We start from the raw sequence: 13516 nt of genomic DNA, 5'->3' as shown, positions 1-13516 counted from the left end.
AAGAGCTTTGTAATTGAGAGTTGGAATAAATAATGGTCTTGCATTGGGCCTAAATTGGCTGCTTGGGGTCTTGGCTCAGTGCATCAATAATGTTTGCTATGGGTTAAACCATACTCTACCAAAATACCATTTAACTTTTTGTTTGTCCTTTAATATGTTTTAAGATATAATCAATCTTTGAATCGTTATTTCTGAAAAATTCACAAGTATATTATAAAAATGTAAAAATAGAAGGATTAAATTTTATTATTGTACCATATAAACTATTAATTTAACCCTAAATTGATAATTGAGTTGATTCATCTTCCTAATTATTATGGCACTGAATCGTTATTTGTAGCGTTAATTACCTAATTAGTAAAACATGCATATTATATAATCAAAAGTATATAATAACCTATAATTCATAAATAAAGATTTACGGAATTGATATTACCTGTGGAATGTCGAAGACCAAGTAAAAATCTACTTTATATTCTTGTTTCTTCCCTTTTGAATTATTATTATTATATGCAAAGAAATGGTTTAAAAGTAAAGTACTCAATAATCAAGATAGTGTTTTTCAGATCTTTTTCATTGTAAACAACTTATAATGAGGAAGTATTATCGTTGTGGAGGAATTTATGCTTATCCTTAAAAGAAGTGCTTCATATTCTTTTGGTGTGCACTAAATATGTTAGTAAATTTTTCTTTCAATTGAAGTAAATTATTGTTACTGTTACAATTAGGTTTATGATCAATTGATAGTAATTAATTAAACCCTTTCATATTCAGTTGTATACTCAAAAAGAGAAGTACTCTTTACATAGAAATATATACTTTATTAGGTTGGAATATTAGATGAAGAAGTATATAGTGGCGGAAAAATTGTATTTAGAAATGACTTTGATATGATTACACTAAGCATAGAAGTTCCTGAATTACAATATGTATATGATTGTATATGGGTCTTTGCTCTTAATCCCTCAACTCATGTACCCAAAATAATTTCAATTTTCCAATTTTGAGAAATCATAGTTCATTACATTATTTCATAGGACTTGTACTTAAGATTTATTACTTTTGTCTTTAATATTTTACTATAGTTGTTTTTTCGGTACTATTCTTTAATCTGTATTTTATTTCTGATTTATAAGTTAAGGATTTCTCTCAATATAAGAATTATTAATATTAATTTTTTATATTTTTTATATATAATTAATGATATAAAAAATTGAATTAATACATTAGATAATGTAGAAAAGTAAATAGCAAAATCATAGAAACACTAAATATTTATAGAAAAATAAAAATAAATTTTGTTATTATTTTTTCAGCTCAACTTGAATATGAAATCGTCTCACTTTGAAACAAATCCTTATAATTATTATTTTTTTTAAATCTGTGTTATTTTAATCCAACCACGACACAAAAAAAGCAGTTGAGAAACGTTTCTTTGGCTTTGCTGTGAAATAAATAACAAAACGTTCGAAAGACGTAATGGTGTTTTGTGTACGGACGCGATAGATTGTGTAGCCACAACTTCAGTTGTCATGTAAGCTTCCATTATTCCAGTGTTTACTCGTTATTGGTAATTGGCATAGTTATTAGGGTCATTTTATTTGTGATCATTAGTTTGTCACAATATTTCTCTTTTAAAATATATTATGTATTATATTAATTTAATTAATGAAAAACGCTTCGTAAGTTGAAAAATGTACCTTATACACCAAACTATTAACTAATCGTTTAGATCTTGCATAGCTTGTACATTTAATTTATTTTAAAAATTTCCAGTATATAATATATTTTGGAGCCTCAACCAACAGCTTAAATTCTTGGTTGAGATGGTTCCTTGACATAATATCAGAAGCCAACGTGACAAATGGTCACAACTTTGAACCTCAGTCACCCCTCATTTAACATATTCTGGGGTTACAACCATCAACATAGGTTTTTGGTTGAAATGCTTCTGCATAACCATAATACAAAATTATAACACTGATTTAGATATTAATAGATTTTGACTTAGCTTTTGAGTATATGAATATTAGTTGAAAACAATATTTGATTTATGTATTTATATAAATTATTGTACATATACAAAATTATGATCAGTCGAAAAAAGATTTAATTAATGTATATGTACAAATATTGTACTAAACTATTGTGGACATATGTTTTGTTCAAGATTATAAGGTCGGTAAGGATGAGTTTAAATGCATATTCTGATGGATAAACGTGGATATAAAAATTTTAACCGCTTTGGATGCATGTGTATGGATAATGTGATCCTTAATTATCATTCCTCCAATGTAAGGTATATATATACAAATATATCAAACACTAAAGACAATACAATGACCAAATTACCCACACACCACATTCCTAGTACACCCCCTCAATCGAAGCGGGAGGTGATCGGACGCTAAGATTGAAACGAAACTCATCAAATAAGACCCGAGGTAGCCTTTCGTAAATATATCTGCAATATTAAAAGGAGAGGGAACATAAATATAAATATGAGTAGGTGGTGAGTATGAAAATTTTAAATATATATGAATATAAGGAGACATACTACATCCACCCGCTCATTTTGCCATATCTAATTTCAAGATCTTACGTTGATCGATGTAATTAATGTTTTATGATTTAATTTGTAATATGTAAGTTAATCTAGAAATTTTATAGTGATAAGCAGTGAGACTTATCTAACGAATCTTTGTAATTAAAATTAAAGATTGATTATAAGCCATGTGACATCCCAGATCAAATCAATTAAAAGAATTAATATATCCATAATGTCCAACCAATCAATATTATCCTGTAATATTATTTACTCAAGGAAAATATTATTTAATATTTCAACTAAATGATATATTATAAAGTTTTATCATAAGCAGCACCAAAAAAAGAGTTTATGGTATGTTTATGATTTTTCTTGTTTTTTCCTTTTCGTCGTTCTTCCTGTTTTAGCCTTGGGATTATGGCCATGATTACATTTTAATCTTTTACCATGTTCAAGGAAGTATCCAATGTCTTAAATTAATGTTTAATATTAAACCGGAGCAAAGAGTAAAGAGATTCTATTTACTTTTTAATAATTAAAAATTAAGATCATTCATCAACTATATAAAAATTAACATAAGACAAAATATTATGTTTTTTTTGGTATTGTACTAAATAACTAGATATAAATCATCAAAATAATAAATAAATAGTCAAATAACTAAAAATAATAAAAATTGATAGAAGTCTCAAATGTAAATATAGCTACAAAAGGAATCGAAATAGTAAACAAGAAGTAGTACTTATTATCAAATAAAGTGGAAAATTTTAATAGAAAAATAAAGACTAAAATTTAATATTGGTAGGTTTTGAACCTCTGACTAACATTATCACAAGAAAGAATGCTACAAAGTAAGCTACGCTTGAGTAATCAATTATAAGGACTTTATTAATATATGAGGTATACTGCACCTATTTTCTGGAGGCCTTAGACGATCGGACATCTTAAATGGGCCTAAACTTGAAAATTGGAAAAACATAAGTGAAAAAATAAAAAAAAATATCAAAATAAACTAAGAATGAAACTTATTCCAAAAGTAAGCGTGAATTTCCCAAACATGAGGTTTGGGGCTGTTCGCAGTTAGTAACTGCGAACAGGTCAAAAAAGACAAAATAGTTGTTCGCACTTACTAACTGCAAACAGCTATTTGACCTAAAAAAAATATTTTTTTTTTCTGTTCGCAGTTAGTAAGTGCGAACAACTATTTTGTCTTTTTTGACCTGTTCGCAGTTACTAACTGCGAACAGCCCCAAACTTCAGGTTTGGAAAATTCACGCTTACTTTTGGAATAAGTTTGATTCTTAGTTTATTTTGTTATTTTTTTTTTTATTTTTTCACTTATATTTTTCCAATTTTCCCTAAACTTTGGGGCTGTTTGAGACATTCAGAATTTTGTGGCTAATACTCAGAGTCTTGTATGCTATTTGGTTTGCTTATTGCGACAATATTCACCCTTATAATGATATTATGTTGATGAGTTGTTAATTGTGAGTTGAGACGGAATGTAGATGACAAGTTGCCTTTATATACAAAAAGTTTATGTGTTGATTAGGACAATAAGTTATTCTTATTGGAAAAAAGGAACCACATACATTGACATACTATGAAACTTTAATTTCAACTGAAAGCATACTAATGTTTGAATTACATTTAAGATTAATTAGAAGATTCGGGTCAATTTTTCTAAACATCTTTTAGTTACAAATATCTATTTAAAAATTACAAACAAATCAATGAATAAAAGAAGATATATGTTGGCGCTGTAGGCCACAAAAACACAAAGTTACCTACTAATTAAAAAGAAGAAAAGTATCTTAACTTTGTGCTTCTAGGAAAGCATGAAGGTCCATTTCAATATCATTGTCATTCTCTTTTTCATTCTTATCATTGTCACCATCATTATCAAACACAAAGGCAGCTGTTACTGGAGACTGCATATCACTCACACTACATCTAAGCAGCTCCATCGGCAAATCATAAAACAGGTTTGTCGACTCTCCCTCCTCGTTCTCTAACGAGGAAGCCCATGATCCACACTCAAACTTCTCCAACGACACTCTTCTTGATATTGCCAATGGATTCGTCTTACATGACACTTGTGTCATAGTTGACGTGGATGAAATCGATCTTACCGGCTTCCCCTTCCCCCTAGGAAGGAAAAGACACAACTTTCCACATTTAAATCCGTCTTCTGGACAGTTTGACTCTCTACTTTTACTCTTTTTTATCGTACTACTATGACGATCCATATTTCCAGGACCAAGTGGCGGCTTAGAAAAGCCACCAATTTTATTACTATAACTACTACGTTGATCACTTTTTGAGCTTTGGCTCGATTTCTCGAGCCAAAGCTCAAAGTCATCGACTACACCACTTGTTCTCCCATCCCCAAAAGACTTGCTCTTTTGGGTATTAGCCTCCACCATAGCAAGATAAGCGTCATCCATCATTGATTGCATTTTCACAAGGTTGTTTCGAGGAACAACCCCAGCATGTTGCTCATGTAATTTCTTGTGAATCTTCTTGGATAAACTCTCAGGGGACGAGGAAGTAGAGCTTGGAAGGCTCGTACTGACAAACTTAAGCTTCGGAGGAGCACTCGGGTCTAAACCCTTATTAGGAGCAGAAACAAGGCGAAAGCTAGCTTGCCTAATGGTACTAGGGCCTTGCAACGAAATGGGATCAACTGAAATTTGTTTCTCCCTTTCCGAGGTATCATTGGTAAGAATCGCTCTAGGAGGCTCTATGGCAAAAAACTCGGTACCATTTTCGTTGTCGATTGTCATAAATATGCCAGCCTCGTCATCACTAAAATTGCTACCATTCGAGAATCTTGCACTCTCACCATTGTTAGAGGACATACCTGACATCGGAGAAGGATGTGGGGTCATTATTATTGGGAGTACGTGTTCTTGTTGTTAAAGAAGCTAGAATGAGATTATATGAAAAAATGGTTGAAATACATGAAAATGAAAACGCCTAGCTGCTACCTAAGAAATTGAAGATGAAATAAAACTATGACAAAATAAACGTGCATATCATATTTGACATTGTCAAAAATTAGTGATTGCCATGTCTTGCCGGCTCATATTAATTTTGAAAATAATCTCGTCTTGTATAGAGTTGACCTTTTTCTTATTATTAGGTTGACATGGACAAATATGCTTGCCTTATTCTTACAAGTCAACTGCTTAATACTCTATGTTTCTTTTTTTTTCCATTTACTTTTCGTTCAATTTTCAACGAAAATTTTAAACCTCAATATCTCTAAATACACATAATAAAAAATTATAAAAAACACATAATAAAAAATATACATTAAGACGAATCTAACGAAATCTCACATGAATATATTTTATCTTCTAAATATGTGTCAAAAATACTAATTAAATTTCTCTCTCCTTAAAATGAAATAATCCAAATGGGAAGAACATTAGAGAAAAGATGAAGTATTATATTACTTCCTAATTCTTACTCTCTCAGTCCACACACATCTTGCATTCGTTGTAACATCGGTGAAATTTAGTGAAATGAGACACTAAGTTTGAGAATGAGATAAAAAAAACAAGTGAAAGATAGCAATAAGTGATTAAAAAGAAAAAAGAATATAAGTTAATAAATGAATGTGATTAATTAAAAGAATGATAATGAGAGCATTTAAAAAAAAAAAAAGTAAAATCAATAGTACAAAATACAAAATGTTCGAAACATAGAATACTAATTAGTAGAACCCATTAATTATTTGCCTTTGCCGGTCATCATAAACAATTAAACATACTAGACAACACATAAGAGAATCAGTTCACATGCTACGATCAGAGAACAAAAAAATAAATGGTTAGGATAATATAGTGGCAATTCTTATTTTCTAGTTACTTTATTTAATGCTAATAATCCAAATTAGCTAATCATATGGAAAGATTGCATATAAACAATCTAATCAACATTGGTAAAGTACTAATAATTAATCAATTCGAACCCTTTACAAGTTATTCTTTCTATAAGTTTGTGAGATAATTTAAATTACATAATGTCAATATATAATTTATTTAGTTAATATTAGTGAATGTTGTGCGCAAACTCACCTCAAAGGTGAGATTACTTATTATTAAATAATCTAAAAGTGTAATTATTCAAAATAACAATTTTTTATTTTATTAGACTAATAATGATAATTTTTTATTTTATTTATTATCTAACTAATACTAAGCTTAAATTTCAAAATAACCATTTATGATTTATGTTTTGCTATAAATTGATATTTTTTAGTTATTTCTAATATCTAGATTACATATTAAATTAAAATTGACTAGATAATATTAAATATATTTTTGCAATAGGCATCTCAATCAATGACATGAATTAAAATTGTTAGTATGACCATTTAGAGGCAAATCAATCCAATTAGTCCTTGTTTGAATAGGTTAAATATTTCTAAACTATTCCGTCACTTTAAATTAAAAAAATAAAATATTTATTTTTTATGAAAAAATAATATTTGGTAATAAATAAAAAGGGAGAATAAATTATATGGATGAAAAAAAAAAAAAAAAAGAGTCTTAATGTATAAATGGGATTAAAATAAAGTGTGTGCCATTGTCTAAAAATGAAAATAATGAAAACTCTATAGAATGGACCAAAATAGTAAATGATGTTAAATAAATTGGACAGTATAACTAAGGTAATAATATGCATGTGGATCATGGACCCGGATCTGTGAGATCCAAAGTTTTGTTCTATTCAATAGAAAAAAAATTAGCCATAGACAATCCATGGATTATCAATCTATTTTTCCTTCATGAACGAATAGCATATATCCTATGCTCCATTTGTCCTACTCAATTTTTTACATTACGATACATTACATTTCGAAAAATAAGTACATTAGAATTAGAGCATGAGTATTGCCAATTGTAATCTCTTTAGGTTCTCTCTTTAGTATTTATATTATGGTCATGGATATGGTCATTAGTTTAATGTCCCGTCCAAATTCAGAGTGCGTAAGTGAAAGGTAGCGGTCCTCGAGAAAAAGGGCAAGAGAAAAGCAAGCAATCAATTTGCAATATTTTTTATCATTTGAGCTGTTGTCTAGTATGTTAATTAAATAATTCAAGAGTTCACCTTAAAAGTTATTTTACACTTTGTTCAAATATTCTATATATCCTTCCTATTTATTAAATTAAATCTAATTTCTAAACAAAATAATAATTACCTACAATATTGTGCATGTTCTTTTTACAAATATCACATGCATTGATGTAGTTTAGTATGTCCAAATGATAAAATTTAAAACAAAGAAAGAGAAAAGAGATTGGACTTGGAATAATATTAGCAACATAAGTATATGCTCAAGTTTCAACCACTCACTTTATACTTTATTATTTTGGATGGTTTTGTTTTTTGAAAAATTAAATAAATTGAACATCATCTACCAACATCAACATCTGATCTTCCATTTTATATTTTCTATAATTTTATATTTCAAAGTTCAACTTGGACACGACTCTAAGTTTAATTGGCTCAAATGACTAAAGTAAGAATCGTTGTACTAGATTTTGGTAAGCACTACTCCTTCGTCTCTAATTAACAATTGTGACAGTTTTAATATAAAGATTAAAAAACAGTGACATTATGATATAGAGTGTTAAATTGTGTAAATATGAATAAAAAAGTTATAAGCATATTTTCATAAAAGGAAAATGTAACGAATTTAAAAAAATGAACTATGAACTCTTTGGAATATAGAGAGTATATGCAACCATAAATAATACTCCACATTTCTTTTTTATCATTTCTCTTTTATTAAATTTTAATTAGTTATAACTTTTCATTGAAGTTATATATATATATATATATATATATATATATATATATATATATATATATATATATATATATATATATATATATATATATATATATATATATATATGGTCAAGTTTCAGTGAGAACCAAGCTTATATGAGAACCGTGAGAACCAATCTCTCCGATAAAAATGTGTTACTTTTTCACAGAAAAGGTATTACTATTGGACAAAAAAATATTACTTTTGTTTTTTAAAAAAATCTGGTACTTTTTATCAAAAAAGTGTTACTTTCAGAAAAAAAAAATATAAATACAAAGTAACACATTTTTTTCGAAAAGTAACATCTTTTTGTTAAAAGTAACACCTTATTGTGAGTTTTTTTTCAGAATTTTTTTCTTAAAAGAACACTTTTTTGCTAAAAGTATCATCTTTGTTTTCAAAAAAAAGTAACACCTTTTTATCAAACAGATTGGTTCTCACAGTTTTCTCACAGTTTTCATATAAGGATAGTTCTCACTTGAACTTTTTCATATATATATATATATATATATATATATATATATATATATATATATATATGTATTATTCATTAGGTAAATCTGATAATTTGACAATATCTGATTGTTTTTTTTTGTGTAAAATATTCTGATTATTCACTATTCTCATTGAAGCATATCGTATAAATACATGAACATTGTAGTAACTTCTACGAACATGGGTAAGTGGGGTAAGTGCCTCTAATGTAACTACCTAAGAACAACTCAACTGTAATGACTAAGGTAACTGTAAAAGATAACTGCTTTCCAATACTCCCCCTCAAGTTAGGTCGTGGGATCACCAAAGCCTAACTTGCTTAATGTGCTATTGAAGATCTGAGATGAGACTGCTTTTGTGAGAATATCGGCTAGTTGGCCTGCGGATCTAACAAATGGAAGGCTGATGACTTTACTTTCTAGTTTCTCCTTGATAAAGTGTCGATCAATCTCCACGTGTTTTGTTCGGTCATGCTACACTGGATTTTCGGAGATACTTATTGCTGCCTTGTTATCACAATATAAAGGACTTGCCTGTCCCTGAACAAAGCCTAACTCTCCTAGGAGTTTTCTAATCCATAGAATCTTCGTAATTCCTTTTGCTATTCCCCTGAATTCTGCTTCAGCACTGGACAAAGCAACCACCTTCTGTTTCTTGCTTCTCCAGGTGACTAGATTGCCCCCTACAAGAGTAAAATACCCCGAAGTTGACTTCCTGTCATCCCGATCACCAGCCCAATCAGCATCCGTGTAACCAATAAGGTCAAGGTTGCCATTCTTCGCGTAGAAGACTCCTTTGTTGCTAGTTCCCTTTAAGTATCTCAGGATCCTCAGGACTGCTGCCATGTGTTCTTCTTGAGGTCGATGCATAAACTTGCTTACAATTCCTACGGCGTACGCAATATCTGGTCTTGTGTGGGATAGGTAGATTAATCTTCCCACTGTCCGTCTATAACGATCTTGATCTGTTGCTTCTGCCCCTTCAACAATACGTAGACCATGATTAGCTATCATAGGAGTATCTGCTGGCTTGCAATCTAACATACCTGCTTCTGCTAAGAGATCTTGGATGTATTTCCTCTGATTGATGAAGAGTCCCTTCCTTGATCTCAGGACTTCTATTCCTAGGAAGTATTTTAGTTGCCCTAAATCCTTCATCTCGAATTCTTGGAATAATTTCCTTTTAAGACGATCAATTTCCTTGAAGTCATTTCCGGTAATAACCATATCATCGACATAAATCACGAGGCATGTAATCTGTTTTCCACTTCGCCTGAGAAATAGAGTATGATCTGAGTTGCTCTGTTTGTAGCCAAATTTCTTCATTGCTGCAGTGAATCTCCCAAACCATGCTCTAGGAGATTGTTTTAAGCCGTATAGAGCTCTCTTAAGTCGACACCCTTCTCCTTGGCTATACTCATTTGAATACCCTGGTGGTGGCTTCATGTATACCTCTTCTTCAATTTCTCCATGTAAAAAGGCGTTCTTCACATCAAATTGAAACAGAGGCCAATCTTTGTTTACTGCTACTGAGAAGAGGACTCGAATGGTATCAATTTTCGCTACAGGTGAGAATGTTTCAGAGTAGTCTACCCCATAAGTTTGTGTATACCCTTTCGCAACAAGCCTAGCTTTATACCGCTCAATGGATCCATTAGCATGATACTTGACTGAAAACACCCATTTACAGTCAACCGTCTTCTTGTCACCTGGTAATCTGCACTTTTCCCACGTTCTGTTTTTCTGGAGAGCCATGATCTCTTCATCCATAGCTTGCTTCCACTTTGGTTCTTAGAGGGCTTCTTCAATGTTTTTCGGAATGGCACTGGAGTAGATAGATGCATTGAAGGCAACTGCTGTTTGTGATAGTTGTCCATCACCTGGTCTATTGGTAGGATATCGGGATCTCTGGGATTCATATTCAGGATCATATCTCTTTGGGGGTATTCCTCTTGTACTTCGAGGGGGCAAATTAGATTCCCTTGGAACAACAATACTATTTGGCACAATAGAGTCAGTGGATACATCACTGAAAGGAGCAGTAGGACTTGGTGTTACCTCTTGTTCGGCTGGATGCTCAGGGACTGGGACTGGAGTAGTCTGAGGAGGTGATTCAGTAGCAATGTCAGTAGCAGTATCGATGGTAGTGCCGGCTTGCTCCTTGGGATCTCGACTGTCAGCCAAGGGATGAGTCAACCAACTAAGATTCTCACTCATACTCTCCCCCTGAGATCGAGGTTGGGGATAGTAACAGTGGTGTTCAAGGAAATCACAGTCCATGGTGGTATAAAGCTTGTGATGGATAGGATCATAACAGCGATAGCCCTTCTGTGTAGTGCCATACCCCAGAAAGACACATCGTACTGCCCGGGGTTCAAACTTAGTTCTAGTGCGTGGTGGAAGGTGGACATACACAACACACCCAAAGACTCTAGGAGGAAGGGAGTGAGATGAGGGAACAGGAGTATACGAATAAAGTGTAGCAAGAGGAGTCTGGAATTGGAGGGTTTTTGCAGGGAGTCGGTTGGTAAGATAGGTAGCAGAAGCAATAGCCTCGGGCCAAAAATGTACCGGCACATGAGTCTCAAACATTAGAGTCCGTGCTACCTCAAGGAGAGTACGGTTCTTACGTTCAGCCACTCTATTTTGTTGTGGGGTGTCGGGGCAGGAAGTTTGGTGGATAAGGCCATGGTCTAGAAAGAATTGTTTCATTGCCATTGAAATATATTCACCCCCATTATCCGAGCGAAGAATTTTTAGTTTTGCATGGAACTGAGTAAGAATCATGTTATAGAATTTGACAAATACATTAAAAACCTCAGATTTGTGCTTTAGAAAATAAACCCAACACATTCGAGAATAGTCGTCAATAAATAACACAAAATAGGAAAAACCATGATTGTCAGTATGTGGAGCTGGGCCCCATACATCAAAATGTACTATATCAAAGGGTTTGGGAGCACGAGTATTTCTAGGGAAATAGGACTGTTTATGACTCTTTGCTAAGATACAAGTTTCACAATCTAGTGATGCAATGTTCTTCAGAGAAGGAAAGAGTTGGTGTAGATAACCTAAGGATGGGTGACCCAAACGCCGATACCAAGTCCGCAATTGGTGAGCAGGAGATCCATGAGCAAGCATTGCACCACCTTTTTGAATTACCGCATCAACATAGTATAGGCCACCTCGTTCAGTACCACGCCCAATGATCTTCCCCGTCCGAGCATCCTGTACAACACAATGATCAGAGGTTAAAAACACAGTACAATTTAAGTCCTTCGTCAACTGACTGACCGACAATAATTTATGAGACAAATTTGGGATGAGCAGGCAATTTTTGAGATGAAGGGAGGAAGAGATGTTAACAGCTCCAGCCTTGGTAACCGGTACACGTGCCCCATTAGCAGTTTGGATGTGGGTTCGGTCAGTAGGGTGGGTGTATATAAAATCACTGGGATCGAATGTCATCGTATCGGTGGCTCCACAATCAAAGATCCATTGAGAGTTGTTTGGATGTCCAAGAAGGCACTTAGGAGTGATGGTGTTTGGGCTGGAATGGGAATCGGGTTTGAGGAATTGACTTGGGCCTGGGCCGGTTTGGGAAGAGGAGGATGGTAGGGTTTTAAAAGGGGATGGACGGGGGCTATAAAAAGGGAGGTAGGGTTGGGGATTTTTGATTCTCCCTTTCCCTTCCCTTTGGCTGACGGCTCTCCTTTCTCTCTCTTCCTCCTGTTTCTCACCATTCTTATTCTCTGAAACTATCTTTGCTCCTCCTTCCTCTGTGCGCCATTCTTCTTGGTCATCTGAGTTTTGAAATGATGTTGGCTGATCTGTGGCACTGAGATTAGCCTTGCCGCCGGTCCGGTTAGCCGGTACCTTGGTGGCGGCTCTCCTCTTCTGTAGATCGTCCCACCACTCAGGATATCCTACAAGTTTGAAGCACCCCTCCTTGGTATGCCTAGAACCTCCACAGTGGGTGCATCGGAGTTTTCTCCGGTCATCATCTTCTCGGATTCTTTGGAAGGGTTTGTTTCTCGTGGAGAGACCTGAGCCAATCTCTGAGGGATTCATTCCCGGTGATGAGACGCCGGTCATGATTTGCCGGCGTGTGACCTCTCGTCTGATTGTTGCATATGCCGTTTCCACCGCCGATAATGGTTCACTATTTAGTATGTCCCTTCTCTCTTTGTCTAGATCGTCACTGATTCCGGTGAGAAATTGGTATAGCCTTTGTCTTTGGATGTATTTGTTGAACTCTGTTATATCCTGTGGACAATTCATCGGATTTGGCATTCTTCAATCTATTTCTTTCCACAACATGTTAAGCTTACCGTAGTAAACTTCAATAGTGTCATGGTTTTGTTTCAAGGTTGCTGCCTTAGAACTCAAATCAAAGATTTGTAGTTCATCCCTACCACATCCTAAGAGGCCTTCAATACCTTGCCATAGGCTGTGTGCTGTTGTGTAGTCCAGAAATTGATTAACGATATCTCCGTCTATGTTTTCGATTATCCATGCGATAACCATTGCATCTTTTTGTGCCCATTGGTTATAATTGGGATCTGATAATGGTGGGGGTCTGGCAGTGATGTGATTGAGCCGCCCCCGGCCTCCAATGGCAACGTGCAT

The 13516-nt window shown here is 33.4% G+C and overlaps 2 protein-coding genes across 2 annotated transcripts; both read right to left on the bottom strand.

Moving 5' to 3' along the window:
• Positions 1-4362: 4362 nt before the first annotated feature.
• Positions 4363-5439, bottom strand: LOC130826815 (uncharacterized). Its single transcript, XM_057692408.1, has one exon. It carries the CDS (start codon positions 5437-5439, stop codon positions 4363-4365), a length of 1077 nt encoding a protein of 358 aa, XP_057548391.1.
• A 7744-nt stretch (positions 5440-13183) lies between these two features.
• LOC130826793 (uncharacterized) lies at positions 13184-13516 on the bottom strand. Its single transcript, XM_057692385.1, has one exon. It carries the CDS (start codon positions 13514-13516, stop codon positions 13184-13186), a length of 333 nt encoding a protein of 110 aa, XP_057548368.1.

This window comes from Amaranthus tricolor, chromosome 1, assembly GCF_026212465.1.
Source record: "Amaranthus tricolor cultivar Red isolate AtriRed21 chromosome 1, ASM2621246v1, whole genome shotgun sequence".
NCBI classification, from domain to species: domain Eukaryota; kingdom Viridiplantae; phylum Streptophyta; class Magnoliopsida; order Caryophyllales; family Amaranthaceae; genus Amaranthus; species Amaranthus tricolor.
This window is presented reverse-complemented; position numbering and strand designations above follow the sequence as displayed.